This window comes from Nycticebus coucang, chromosome 14, assembly GCF_027406575.1.
Source record: "Nycticebus coucang isolate mNycCou1 chromosome 14, mNycCou1.pri, whole genome shotgun sequence".
NCBI classification, from domain to species: domain Eukaryota; kingdom Metazoa; phylum Chordata; class Mammalia; order Primates; family Lorisidae; genus Nycticebus; species Nycticebus coucang.
In genome coordinates, this window is record NC_069793.1 from 90,561,304 (window position 1) to 90,575,730 (window position 14,427).

The 14,427-nt window shown below is 36.8% G+C and overlaps 2 protein-coding genes across 2 annotated transcripts in view; both read left to right on the top strand.

Annotated features, from left to right (window-relative positions):
* CNTN5 (contactin 5) overlaps positions 1-14,427 on the top strand; it is a 1,447,249-nt gene that overhangs the window by 984,372 nt on the left and 448,450 nt on the right. The gene's annotated exons all lie outside the window — the stretch shown is intronic.
* LOC128565466 (39S ribosomal protein L42, mitochondrial-like) lies at positions 758-1,264 on the top strand. The gene has a single exon (XM_053561941.1). It carries the CDS (start codon positions 836-838, stop codon positions 1,262-1,264), a length of 429 nt encoding a protein of 142 aa, XP_053417916.1. The 5' UTR covers positions 758-835.

Genomic DNA, 14,427 nt, shown 5'->3' on the forward strand with positions numbered 1-14,427 from the left:
TATTAACAATACATGTATCTACAGTTTACGTTTTTTTTTTTTACTTCCAAATGGTTAGAAGGATTAAGTTAACCACTCAGATGCAAAAATTTTATTGACTCTTTAATGTCTGGATTGCTGTATTTCTCAGACCTACAAGATTTAGAAGCCTTAAAGCTTTGTCTACTTTCAAGATACCAGGAGGCACCAGGATACCCATAGTTGTGAAAAGAGAAGAGTTTATACCCTCAGGAAAAAGTAGCCATGATCATTATTTGGCCTCTTTATTATTTGCACAGAACTTTACTTGGTCGTGGAACAAAGAATAAAAAGAACATAAAAGATACAAGCCCCAGGATTGGGCAATAGTGAGACTTGGTCTCTAAAAGCATACAAAAATTATTCAGATGTGGTGATGTGTGTCTGTACTCCCAGCTATTCTGGAGGCTGAAGCAGGAGGATCCTTTCATTCCAAGACTTTGGGGTTACAATGAGTTACGATGACACCATTACATTCCAGCCTAGACAATAGAATAAGGTTCTGTCTCAATTTAAAAGAAGAAGAAGAAGAGAGGAAGAACAGGAAGAAGGGGAAGAGGAGGAGGAGGAAGAGGAAGAAGAATCAAGTATTATCCCACCAAACCCAACATTCAGTAGGGAAAACACGCAAGTGTTCATAAAGCCACTATAACTACAGAAGAAGCATTGAAACTTATTTCAAAAAACTTTATCGGAAACAAGATGGCGGGCTCACGGTGAAGCACGGTCAAGTGATGAAAATTGATTTTTCCTAGAAGCAGATTTTAAAAGCAGTGTTTCTTCAAAACATCTTTTTTCATAAGTATCTTGATACACCATGGCTGGAGCAGCAGTAAAATGGGTGATATCAAAGAGAAGTATCTTGAAACATTTATTTCCAATCCAAAATGGAGCTTTATATTGTGTTTGTCATAAATCTACATATTCTTCTCTACCAGATGACTATAATTGCAAAGTGGAGCTTGCTTTGACATCTGATGGCAGGACGATAGTATGCTACCATCCTTCTCTGAACATTCCATATGAACACACAAAACCTATTCCTCTACCAGATCCTGTGTGTAATAATGAAGAAACACATGATCAAGTGCTGAAAACCAGATTAGCAGAAAAAAGTGAACGCCTTGAACAAGGACCCATGATAGAACAACTTAGCAAAATGTTCTTTACTACTAAGCACCATTGGTATCCTCGTGGACAGTATCACACTCGTCGTAAGAAACTGAATCCTCCAAAGGACAGATGATATTGAGGTTTTCCGGGGAATCAGAGAAAAATGCGCCTCAGATGGCATTTGAGAAAATGCAATGTGGTATATTCATTAATATGTTATATAGTAAAATAGTAATAATAAAATGCCTTTTCATATTAAAAAAAAACTTTATCATTTTTCTTGTTCCACTGCCTTGACTCCTAGCTTATTCTCCACTTGACTATCTTAGTATTGTTTTGCCTTAGTGATGATGTGAAGTTGTTTGATATCGAGTTCCAGGTAAAATAGACCTCCAGTCCTGGATATATATGATTCCCTACAAATGTAAAACCATAGACACAGGTAGAACCTCCTTAAACATGCTCTGCAACTGGTTAGCCCATTTCCCATTACTATGTAGGAATGCCTGAGGTTAGGCACATTGATAAAGAAAAAGGTTTATTTTGCGTGCTATACTTCAGACCGTACCAGAAGTATGGCACCAGCATCTGCATCTGGTGAGGGCTTTTGCAAGCTTTCAATCAAGGTTGAAGACAAAGGGGAAACAGGTATGTCAAGTGAAGAAGGAGCAAAAGGAGTGCAAAGATGGTGCCCAGTTCTCTTAAACAAGCAGTTCTGGTATGAACTAACCAAGCAAGAAACCACACATTATCATGGATGGGGCACAAAGCCCTCCATGAAACATCTGCCTTCGTGACCCTATGTATCTCACAAAGCCCTGCCTCCCAACACTGTGGATCAAATTTTAATATGAGATTTGGAGAGGCCAAATATCCAAACCATGTCTCAAAATAATCAGTCTCTTTGCCATCACTGCTTCAGTCACAGGTGTCACTCATGTCCCTTATGGAGATACTAGTGCTGGATGTAAACTGGGTCTCTGAGGGAAGGAGGATAGAACCATGATAACTGGTTATATAGGAAGCACTAAGGAATCTGTATTAAGGGAATTATGTGATAATTTCTAGACTCAATTTACTTTATTTCTGAATGTATGTTTTGAGCCACCATAGACGATAGTTGAATTTATATTGTAATGAGCTGGGAGAGCAAAGCTTATGCCTAAATACACAGCAAACATTGCACCATAATGCACTTGGTTGTCCCTTTAATATTTCTTCATTGTAAATTCTCTAGCACATAATTTATTCAGTTTGGAAAACTAGTCAAACCCCAATGGGACACGAGGACTAAAACCCCTAGTTCTGTGCTAGGTGCAAATCTAAGCATTCCCCTTGGCCTTGAGAATCTTATTCTATGAAGTAATGGTTAGGGTAGAGCTAAGAAGGTTTGTAGCTCCAGTGTCTGAGCTATAACTTCAGCTGGGACACTTCCTGTTAAAGGAAAAAGAAAAGAGAATGTTTTTGTTTTCATCAGATTCAAAATATTTTGACTTCAACCTAGTTAAAGAGAGGTGGCCAGTTTCATCAGCCTCACTGCCACTGTGGAACCAGAAGAAGTACAAGTAAACAAACCCAGAGAATGCAAGAGGTGGCCCAATAAACACTATGATGAAGAAATACCAGTCTTTGTTTCCAAATAGCTATCCTATACCAAAATATTTCACCTGGATTTGGACTCAGTCAGGGATTCTCATCCTGGCTCAGACACTTACTACTGGCTTGTTTGTTAAATACCCCTTATCTTACCTGTAAAGAGAGAATAATAAAAGCTACCTCCCTCCATCATTCATATGAAAGTGTGAGTGATTATAATTTATCTTAACACAATAATTAAGTAAATGAGGTGAAACCCTATATTAACTAATGTGATCTAAGCATTCCAAATTGTACATAAAATAAGCACATTGTACCCCCCAAATGCCTTTAATGTATACATAGTCTATGTGTATATGACTTAATAAAAAAAAAAAATAAAAGCTACCTCATAGGATTGTCCTGAGAATTGAGGTAGTTTACGGAAGGCAATTAGCCTAATGTTTCAAGGATAGTCAGCATTGAATTCAATTTTGTCTTGAAGATCTGTCTTCAAGAATCCTCTTTAAAATGCAAATGCAGCCTTAAATCATTATCTACTAACATTAATTAACATTTGGCAGGGATTAGTTGACATCAAGCTGACAAGACAACTAGAAGATGAATGGCACTTGGAAAAGTGAATCTGAGGGTTTGGGAAAGAGAGGGGGATCAAGGGAAGGAAAACTGAACCCTGATAGTGAAGTGAAAGAGAGCAAGGTATTGTTACTATTTTTAGGGCTCTCTTTACCTTAGGATAATTAATGCCAGAAATTGTTCCCTTAAAGAAAATCTACATAAATGGAAATCAAAACTTCACAGAGATGAAAGTAAAATATTTTTGTTGATTTTTTTTCTTAAAATGAATTTTACTTTATAGTCTAAATTTCATAATTTAAAAATGATCTAATAACTACGAGGGGGAAAAACGGCAAGAATTTTTTTTTTTTTGCATCCTTTATTCCACAAAAGGCAAGATAGTATAAAACTTCATGCTTCCAATCTATCTTTGAACCATGACCACAAACAACAAAATTTCCCCCCAGATATTTAAAAAGTTCAGCAATTTCCCCAACGCCTCTCTTACTTTTTTATTCTAAATCATTACATGTAAACTACATAAGGTCTTCATTCTTGTAATATTTCTTATCACTCAGACCTTTATTGGTTAGTTACTTTGCTCCTATGATTAAAGCTGTTTTCCAAATGCATCTTAACTTCATGAAACCCGCAACTTATACAAGATTCACAATTTTACTTTGTAATATATTAATGTTGTATTCTTATATGCTACAAATAACTGACCAAAAGACATTGGCAAGATGAATAAAGATAGCTTCTAAGAGGTATATTTGGGTTGCCCCTTTCAATTTGTCATTATCATGCGATTGTAACTTTTTTTTCCTGGAAGAATCCTATAATTGGGGGAAGATGAGGTTCATCATTTGGGTAGTGATGAACTACCATGAAGCTCTACTTTTAAATGCTTCCTAGAGTCAGCCATCTTATCAATCATCAAAATAAAGAGAAGGAAAGGAAACTAATAACTTATATTTTTCATCTTATCCCTGCTTTATAAGTTTATTGTTATTACATTCAAATTTCAGATAGTGATATTGAACCTCAGAGCCAACTTGCCAAAGTCCCATAATTAATAAATAAAAGCACAGAGATTCTAGCTTGTGTAATTCTAAATCCGGTGTCCCTTTAACTATGTCGTGTAGTCTTTATAGGACATCATACTAAAATTTTAGGCTGGTCATGGTGGCTCACACCTGTAATCCTAGAACTCTGAGAGGTCAAGGCTGGTAGATTGCCTGAGATTAGAAATTTGAGACCAGCCTGAGCAAGAATAAGACCCCATCTCTACTAAAAGTAGAAAAATTTGGCTGAGCATTACTGTAGCTGAGATACCAGGGCACTCTATCCAGGGCAACAGAGTGAGTCTCTGTCTAAAAAAAGAAAAGAAAAAGAAAAAGAAAATAAATTGAATTAAATATTCCTATTTTGCATATACATGTACCACAAATCAACATCATGGTCACACTATTTTAAACAAACAAGAAAATTCATCGATTATTTTGATTGACTTGACCAAATTGTTTACTGAATTAAACATTCAACATTGCCTAAATCACGGATATAAATAATATGTAAAGATAAATAAATACACAAGTAAATTTTAGTATCTTAACAAAGTAAAATAATGCAGTGTTAGAGTATCTATTTTACAAATTATTGGAAAGCCAGACAACATACAAGCATATTAAATGAAATGATAAATCAAATAAGAGATGAACAATATGAAGAATATAAAAAGGATATAGCAGAGCTGAAGGAACTGAAACAGTCAATTAGAGAACTTAAAGATGCAATGGAAAGTATCAGCAACAGCTTAGACCATGCAGAAGAAAGAATTTCAGAGGTAGAATACAAAGTTCTTGAGATAACTCAGATAGTAAAAGAGGCAGAAAAGTAGAGAGAGAAAGCAGAACGTTCACTGTCAGAATTATGGGACTTTATGAAGCGTTCCAACATACGAGTTATAGGAATTCCAGAAGGGGAAGAAGAATGCCCCAGAAGAATGGAAACCATACTAGAGAATATTATAAAAGAAAATTTCCCAAATACACCGAAGATTCTGACACACTGCTTTCAGAGGGATATCGGACCCCAGGTCGCCTCAACTCTAACCGAGCTTCTCCAAGACACATTGTGATGAACCTGTCCAAAGTCAAGACAAAAGAAAAGATTCTGCAAGCTGCCAGGAGTAAGCGCCAGTTGACCTACAGGGGCAAATCCATCAGAGTGACTGCAGACTTCTCTAATGAAACTTTCCAAGCAAGAAGACAATGGTCATCTACCTTTAATCTACTTAAACAGAACAATTTTCAGCCCAGAATTCTGTACCCTGCTAAGCTAAGCTTCAAAATTGACGGAGAAATCAAATCATTTACGGATATACAAACATTGAGGAAATTCTCCACAACAAGACCAGCTCTACAGGAAATACTTCAACCTGTTCTGCACACTGACAACCACAATGGATCAGCAGCAAAGTAAGAACTCAGAAAATAAAGGACAGAACCTAACCTCCACACTGATGCAAAAGATAAAACTAAGCAATGGACTCTCACAAAATAAGACGAATAGAATACTACCACACTTATCAATTATCTCCATAAATGTTAATGGCTTGAATTCCCCACTGAAGAGACATAGATTGGTTGACTGGATTAAAAAACACAAGCCATCCATTTGCTGTCTGCAAGAAACACACCTGGCTTCAAAAGACAAATTAAAGCTCTGAGTCAAGGGTTGGAAGACAATTTCAGGCAAATGGCATTCAGAAGAAAAGAGGAGTTTCAATCCATTTTCAGATACATGTGAATTTAAAGCAACTAAAGTCAAAAAAGACAAAGATGGTCACTTTATATTGGTCAAGGGAAAAATACAACAAGAAGATGTTTCAATTCTAAATATTTATGCACCCAATTTAAATGCTCCCAGATTCTTGAAACAGACCTTACTCAGTCTGAACAATATGATATCTGATAATACCATAATAACAGGGGACTTTAACGCTCCTCTTACAGAGCTGAACAGATCCTCTAAACAGAAATTAAACAAAGATATAAGAGATTCAGATAGACGCATATAGAACACTCCATCCCAAAGATAAAGAATATACATTCTTCTCACACCCCATGTAACATTCTCCAAAATTGATCATATCCTGGGACACAAAACAAATATCAACAGAATCAAAAGAATTGAAATTTTACCTTGTATCTTCTCAGACCATAAGGCACTAAAGCTGGAACTCAACTCTAACAAAAATGCTCGACCCCACCCAAAGGCATGGAAACTAAACAATCTTCTGTTGAATAACAGATGGGTGCAGGAAGAAATAAAACAGGAAATCATTAACTTCCTTGAGCATAACAACAATGAAGACACAAGCTACCAAAACCTCTGGGATACTGCAAAAGCAGTTTTGAGAGGAATATTCATCACTTTAGATGCCTACATTTGAAAAACAGAAATAGAGCGCATCAACAATCTCACAAGCCATCTTGTGGAATTGGAAAAAGAAGAACAATCCAAGCCTACACTCAGTAGAAGAAAAGAAATATCCAAAATCATCAGAGATCAATGAAATTGAAAACAAGGAATCATTCAGAAAATTAATGAAACAAGGAGTTGGTTTTTTGAAAAAATAAATAAAATAGATAAACCATTGGCCAGACTAATGAGGAATAGAAAAGTAAAATCTCTAGTAACCTGAATCAGAAATGATAAAGGGGAAATAACAACTGATCCCACAGAGATACAAGAGATCATCTCTGAATACTACCAGAAACTCTATGCCTAGAAATTTGACAATGGGAAGGAAATGGATCAGTATTTGGAATCACACCCTCTCCCTAGACTTAGCCAGGAAGATATAGATCTCATGAACAGACCAATTTCAAGCACTGACATCAAAGAAACAATAAAAAATCTTCCAACCAAAAAATGCCCTGGTCCAGATGGCTTCAGTCCAGAATTCTATCAAACCTTCAAGGAAGAGCTTACTCCTGTACTGCAGAAATATTTCCAAAAAATTGAGGAAGAAGGAATCTTCCCCAACACATTCTATGAAGCAAACATCACCCGGATACCAAAACCAGGAAAAGACCCAAACAAAAAGGAGAATTTCAGACCAATCTCACTCATGAATATAGAGTGAGAAAATTCTCAACAAAATCCTAGCCAATAGATTACAGCTTATCATCAAAAAAGTCATTCATCATGATCAAGTAGGCTTCATCCCAGGGATGCAAGGCTGGTTTAACATACGCAAGTCCATAAACGTTATCTACCATATTAACAGAGGCAAAAATAAAGATCACATGATCCTCTCAATAATTGCAGAAAAAGCATTTGATAAAATCCAGCATCCTTTTCTAATTAGAATACTGAAGAGTATAGGCATAGGAGGCACATTTCTAAAACTGATTGAAGCTATCTATGACAAACCCACAGCCAATATTTTACTGAATGGAGTAAAACTGAAAGCTTTTCCTCTTATAACTGGAACCAGACAAGGTTGTCCTCTGTCACCTTTACTATTCAACATGGTGCTGGAAGTTCTAGCCAATACAATTAGGCAAGACAAGGAAATAAAGGGAATCCAAATGGGAGCAGAGGAGGTCAAACTCTCCCTCTTTGCTGATGACATGATCTTATACTTAGAGAACCCCAAAGACTCAACCACAAGACTCCTAGAAGTCATCAAAAAATACAGTAATGTTTCAGGATATAAAATCAATGTCCACAAGTCAGTAGCCTTTGTATACACCAATAACAGTCAAGGTGAGAAGCTAATTAAGGACACAACTCCCTTCACCATAGTTTCAAAGAAAATGAAATACCTAGGAATATACCTAACGAAGGAGGTGAAGGACCTCTATAAGGAAAACTATGAAATCCTCAGAAAGGAAATAGCAGAGAATATTAACAAATGGAAGAACATACCATGCTCATGGATAGGAAGAATCAACATTGTTAAAATGTCTATACTGCCCAAAGCAATCTACCTATTCAATGCCATTTCTATCAAAATACCAACATCGTTCTTTCAAGATTTGGAAAAAATGATTCTGCATTTTGTATGGAACCGGAAAAAACCCCATATAGCTAAGGCAGTTCTTAGTAATAAAAATAAAGAATCAGCATATCAGATTTTAGTCTGTACTACAAAGCCATAGTGTTCAAGACAGCATGGTACTGGCACAAAAACAGAGACATAGACACTTGGAATCGAATTGAAAACCAAGAAATGAAACTAACATCTTACAACCACCTAATCTTCGATAAACCTAACAAGAACATACCTTAGGAGAAAGACTCCCTATTCAATAAATGGTGTTGGGAGAACTGGATCTCTACATGTAAAAAACTGAAACTGGACCCACACCTTTCCCCACTCACAAAAATTGATTCAAAATGGATAAAGGACTTAAATTTAAGGCATGAAACAATAAAAATCCTCAAAGAAAGCATAGGAAAAACACTAGAAGATCTGGCCTGGGGAAAGACTTCACGAAGAAGACTGCCATAGCAATTGCAACAACGACAAAAATAAACAAATGGGACTTCATTAAACTGAAAAGCTTCTGTACAGCTAAGGAGACAATAACCAAAGCAAAGAGACAACCTACACAATGGGAAAGGATATTTGCATATTTTCAATCAGACAAAAGCTTGATAACTAGGATCTATAGAGAACTCAAATTCATCCACATGAAAAAAGCCAACAATCCCATATATCAATGGGCATGAGACATGAATAGAACCTTCTCTAAAGATGACAGACGAATGGCTAACAAACACATGAAAAAATGTTCATCATCTCTATATATTAGAGACATGCAAATCAAAACAACCCTGAGATATCATCTAACCCCAGTGAGAATGGCCCACATCACAAAATCTCAAAACTGCAGATGCTGGCGTGGATGTGGAGAGAAGGGAACACTTTTACACTGCTGGTGGAACTGCAAACTAGTACAACCTTGCTGGAAGGAAGTATGGAGAAACCTCAAAGCACTCAAGCTAGACCTCCCATTTGATCCTGCAATCCCATTACTGGGCATCTACCCAGAAGGAAAAAAATCCTTTTATCATAAGGACACTTGTACTAGACTGTTTATTGCAGCTCAATTTACAATCGCCAAAATGTGCAAAAAGCCTAAATGCCCACCAACCCAGGAATGGATTAACAAGCTGTGGTATATGTATACCATGGAATACTATTCAGCCATTAAAAAAAATGGAGACTTTACATCCTTCGTATTAACCTGGATGGAAGTGGAAGACATTATTCTTAGTAAAGCATCACAAGAATGGAGAAGCATGAATCCTATGTACTCAATTTTGATATGAAGACAATTAATGACAATTAAGGTTATGGTGGGGGAAGAAAAGCAGAAAGAGGGACGGAGGGAGGGGGGTGGGTCCTTGGTGTGTGTCACACTTTATGGGGGCAAGACATGATTGCAAGAGGGACTTTACCTAACAATTGCAATCAGTGTAACCTGGCTTATTGTACCCTCAATGAATCCCCAACAATAAAAATAAATAAATAAATAAAAGAAATAATATAATTATTTATTTTTTATTATGAATGTTTTCCTATGTTAGTAGAAAATAATACAAATTTTATACCCTAATTTATGTGGAAAAGACAAAACTTGTGACAATCCAAACTGTGCTGTCCTTGAAGCATTTGTAATAAGACATTAATCTAGTTGCTCAATAGTTCTGATGTCAGTGCTTTTCAATGAGTACATTTTGACATTCTATTAAAATCTGTACAAATCAGTTTTAAAATATTTTAATAATATTTTGAAGAAAAATGTTTTTCTTTTATGTCAATCTGGACTTTGCTGCAATATATTCTCTCGATGTCACTGGAAAGGAAAACTGAATGAGTTGGATTCTTTGGTTATTTAACAATATCTGACAAAATTTGTATATAGAAAACTTAAGTATCCCAAGGCAAACACGTCGACCTGGAGTTTGTTTTATACTAGTTATACACAATGTAAGAGAAAAAATTTAGAACATCACAAGGACTTTCTTTTTTATTAGATTGGTTTGGGATTTCAAAATAGAGCAGCTCTGGTTTATTCAATTATCTTCTATTGTTTAATTGGATTTGACCATATATTTCCAACTCTTTTAAATTAGCCTTTTTTCTGCTCTTTATGAGATACTCTAACATAAAAATGTAATCGGTTAGGAAAGCAAGCTGCTTACTCCCAAGATCATTGGCTCAAATTACGAGGAGGAATTAATAGTGTTTTCCCATGTATTCATTTGGATTGGCAAAGGTCATCAAAAAGGCAGTTGAATTAGCATGTTAAATGCAGCCAAGTTAGATTGAACCAAGAAGTTTATGAGTTAAAAGGAAGCTTTTTATGTACAAAGTGCTTTCTAAAAAACTAATACTCCTCCCCTTTCATATTCTATGAGAGACCAAAGAAATACTATGTTTGCATTGCTCTAACCCAACAATGAAGGATGGTAAGAAACAAAACACACACAAAATGAAGCCAAGTAGTCAAATGCAAATTCTGGCTATTCTGTTTGCTAGAATGTTGTTTAGAAACAAGAAATAAAACACCTGACCCTCAGTTTTGCCCCTAAAAGGGGGACTACTGAAAAATCCTGAACCTCAATAACACCTTAAAATTGTATATTGGTGTTATTATTTTTCCTGTCTTCTTGGGTAATTAAATAGCATAATGGATCTTTGAGAGAAACAGAGAGCAATCACACTGATTCAGAAAAATAAAAGCCAAAAAAAGTAACATAGTAGGTCCTGGTTTTGAGTGAAGATTGACTAGTACAGAAAAATAATAAAATCAACAATGCCAGAGACCAGTGCTTTACTTGCTTCTCTGAAAATCTTACTATTCTTTGTTCATATTGTACTGAGCTCACTGATTAAGAACAATCTATTCACAGTTAAATTCTCTGAACGAGGAATAAACAAACTGTTTCTGTAAATCGCCCAGAGAGTAAATATTCCTGGCTTTATGGGTGATGTGGTCACTGTCACAGCTATGGACCGTACTACCATGGTGTAAAAGTGGCCATAGGCAACACATAATGAATGAAGATACCTGTGTTGTAATTAAAACTTTATTTATTTACACTAGTATTTTAGTTTCATATACTTTTTATTCCTCTTTGGGATGTTTTTTTTCAACTATTTAGAAATGTAAAATTCATTCCTAACTCACAGCCTATAAAAAGCAGGGAGCAAATAGGATTTGGCAGGCAGGTAGGGAAATGCTGACCCATAATCTAAACCAACATTCTCTTCTCAGGACCATGTTTTTAAAAGGCTATCTTTTGTCCTAATTTTGGGCCCTTCTTTCTTTTTACAACATCTATTTGGGATGGGGGCAAGGAATAATGTGCATTATTTAGCATTTTTTTGGTTGTACATGACAGAAACTCAACTCAGAGTAGCTTAAACTTAATCTAAACAGGAAATGCATTGGCTTCAGATGTGGAAAGTTCCAGGAATGAAAACAGATAGCCAGGGTTCCTTTTATTTTAGCATTTTTGCCTGTTTTGTTTTGTTTTGAGACAGTCACAAGCTGTTGCCCTGGGTAGAATGCCATAGCATCATAGCTCACAGCAACCTCAAACTCTTGGGCTTAAGCAATTCTTTTGCCTCAGATAGCTGGGATTACAGGTGCTTGGCACAATGTCTGGCTATTTCTTGGTTGCAGTTCTCGTTGTTTAGCAGGCCCAGACCAGGTTTGAGCCTGCCAGCCTCGGTGTATGTGGCTGGCACCATAACCACTGTGCTACGGGTACCTTTATTTTAGCTTTGTGTCTGTGTTTGTTGTATATTTCTCACTATCAGTAGACTTTCTTTGTGCTGGGGAAAGCTGGGAAAAGGAGTGTGGGGAGGAAAAAAGTCATTTAACATTCCACTGGGTTTTTTGCAAACCTCACGAAGAGTAAATGAAATAGAGTGGGAATGGTGAGGAATTGAGAAAGTAAATTACACAAGAGACATAGATTATGCAAAAAGACAAAGAGATGGGATTGGAAGGTCTGACACAGCTGATGACTGCAGCCAGCACCAAACCCTGTGAACGGCTTTATTTATATAGTACCTAAACAAAGTTGCTTATATTAACAATGTTGCAAATCAGTAAGGAAAGCAAGTGGGAATATTTTCATTTTACAAGGTTCAGGGAAAGTGACTGGTAACTGTTAAAGTAAAAGGAGTTTTATCATAAATAATATTCTTACAGACGTGAATCTTAGTACACGGGGTGAAGATTAACTTTATGGAAAAAGGCTATGTGCTTTTAGGCAAAAGATAGGAAGGTACACAGAACTACCTGACTTATGGCAGAGGAAGCAAGGAGAAAGGACTATTGTTGTTTTAGGAACGGATGAAAAAGCACCTGGAGGTCATTCCTTGAATGCACCTCCCGGGCTGTGGGGGTCTAGCTGCCTCACAATCCACACTCCACAACTGGGCAACTCTGAAAAAAGAAAGAACGTACCTCTCCTAGTCCTGTTTGCAAAATCTCCTAACAAATAGTACCAATATAATTTTAACACTGTTCATTTTTTATTTATTATCAAAAGAGAGAAGGAAAAGGGGGAAATGTGAAGACCACTAAATATCACTATACTTACTGTTTTTGTTTAATTAGAAAAAAGAAAAGGATCCAAATTTATACATAAACGATACTCCTAAAACTAACAGCTCCGGGTAACTGGCAGATGTTTTGGGTACATGGGTTGTAAGACCTCACTAAGGTCTCAACATAGACTCACTATGTTACTATTGAAACAAAGACCAAATTGTGAAGGAATGCTGATATAATGTTTTTGTAAGGCAAATCAAAAAAGAAATCAGGAAGGAACAATTATCACTAAAGCTCTACTTCAAGCAGCAGCATGGAATGAGGGGAACAGAAGTATTCTCTGCACTTCCCCTAACACGGTGCCAGGCAGATTCACAGCATGCATACGTGTGTTTCTAAAGTTTCTTATTGGTGATTAGGTGATTGGCTTGCTACAGTGTTCAAAAGGAAGGAAAGGAAATAATCAATGACCAAGGAATTTCGATTTTGCTTAAGGTGAATTTAAGAGATTCTGGGTCATGAAAGAAACAGATTGAAATCCAGTTCAGGGACTTAACTAGCAAGGTTGAGAGATATAAATGTTTGGGTCACCCTATCGTTAGAAAAGAGCAATCCAGGGCGGTGCCTGTGGCTCAACAGGTAGGGCACCGGTCCCATATGCCGGAGGTGGTGGGTTCAAGCCCAGCCCCGGCCAAAAAAAAAAAAAAAAGAAAAGAGCAATCCTGGCAGCAAAGCAAAGAGATAAGGGAAGAGAGACAATAACAGAGCCACAGACGATAGTTACGGTTGAAAGGAAAATCAAACAGGAGCGTTTAGCAAAGAGGGAGGGAAACTCTTGATACCAGGAGAGGGAGAACAAGAAAAAGGGAAGAGGCTTTCCATATGTGTAAAGTGTTTGAACATATTGAACACTCTGGAGAAGTAAAGTAGACTGAGGACAGAGGAGCAACTAGTTGACTGGGCCATTGAGAGGCCTTTGAAAGTGACCGAGAAAGCAAGTCCAGAGCCATGATGAGAACCAAAGCCATGTTTCAATTAAGGAATCAGTAGGACAGAAAAGTACTACACATCTTTTCAGGATATTTGTTGTGGACAACAACAACAAAACAGAGAAAGGCAGCATGGGATTTGGGGATTAAAGAGCTAGCAGATGAAGAAGTGCATGGAGAAGTTTGGTTGGTAGCATCACAGGACAAGATCGCAGAGCAGATGGAAGATAATATGCTCAGGACAAAGTAGAAAAGTTAACTTCATGAAGGGCACATGTGCTTCTCATGAGTGAGACACACCACTTGAAAACGGTGGTAGTTTATACTCAATGGACTTATTCCTTTAAAAGTATATAGTGATGCTGTCTCCTAAGAGTAAGGGAGGCAGGACTGACATTGGCAATGCAAAGATATGAGTAAGTGACTTTACAAAGTCAAAATGAAAGGAGGAGAGGAAACCCACCTGTTAAGAAAAGAAGAACTGCCAAGTAGAATTGGGGTTCAGCTGAATTTGAAAAGGATAACTAGTAGGGGAACTTATTACGTGAGGAAGCGATTTT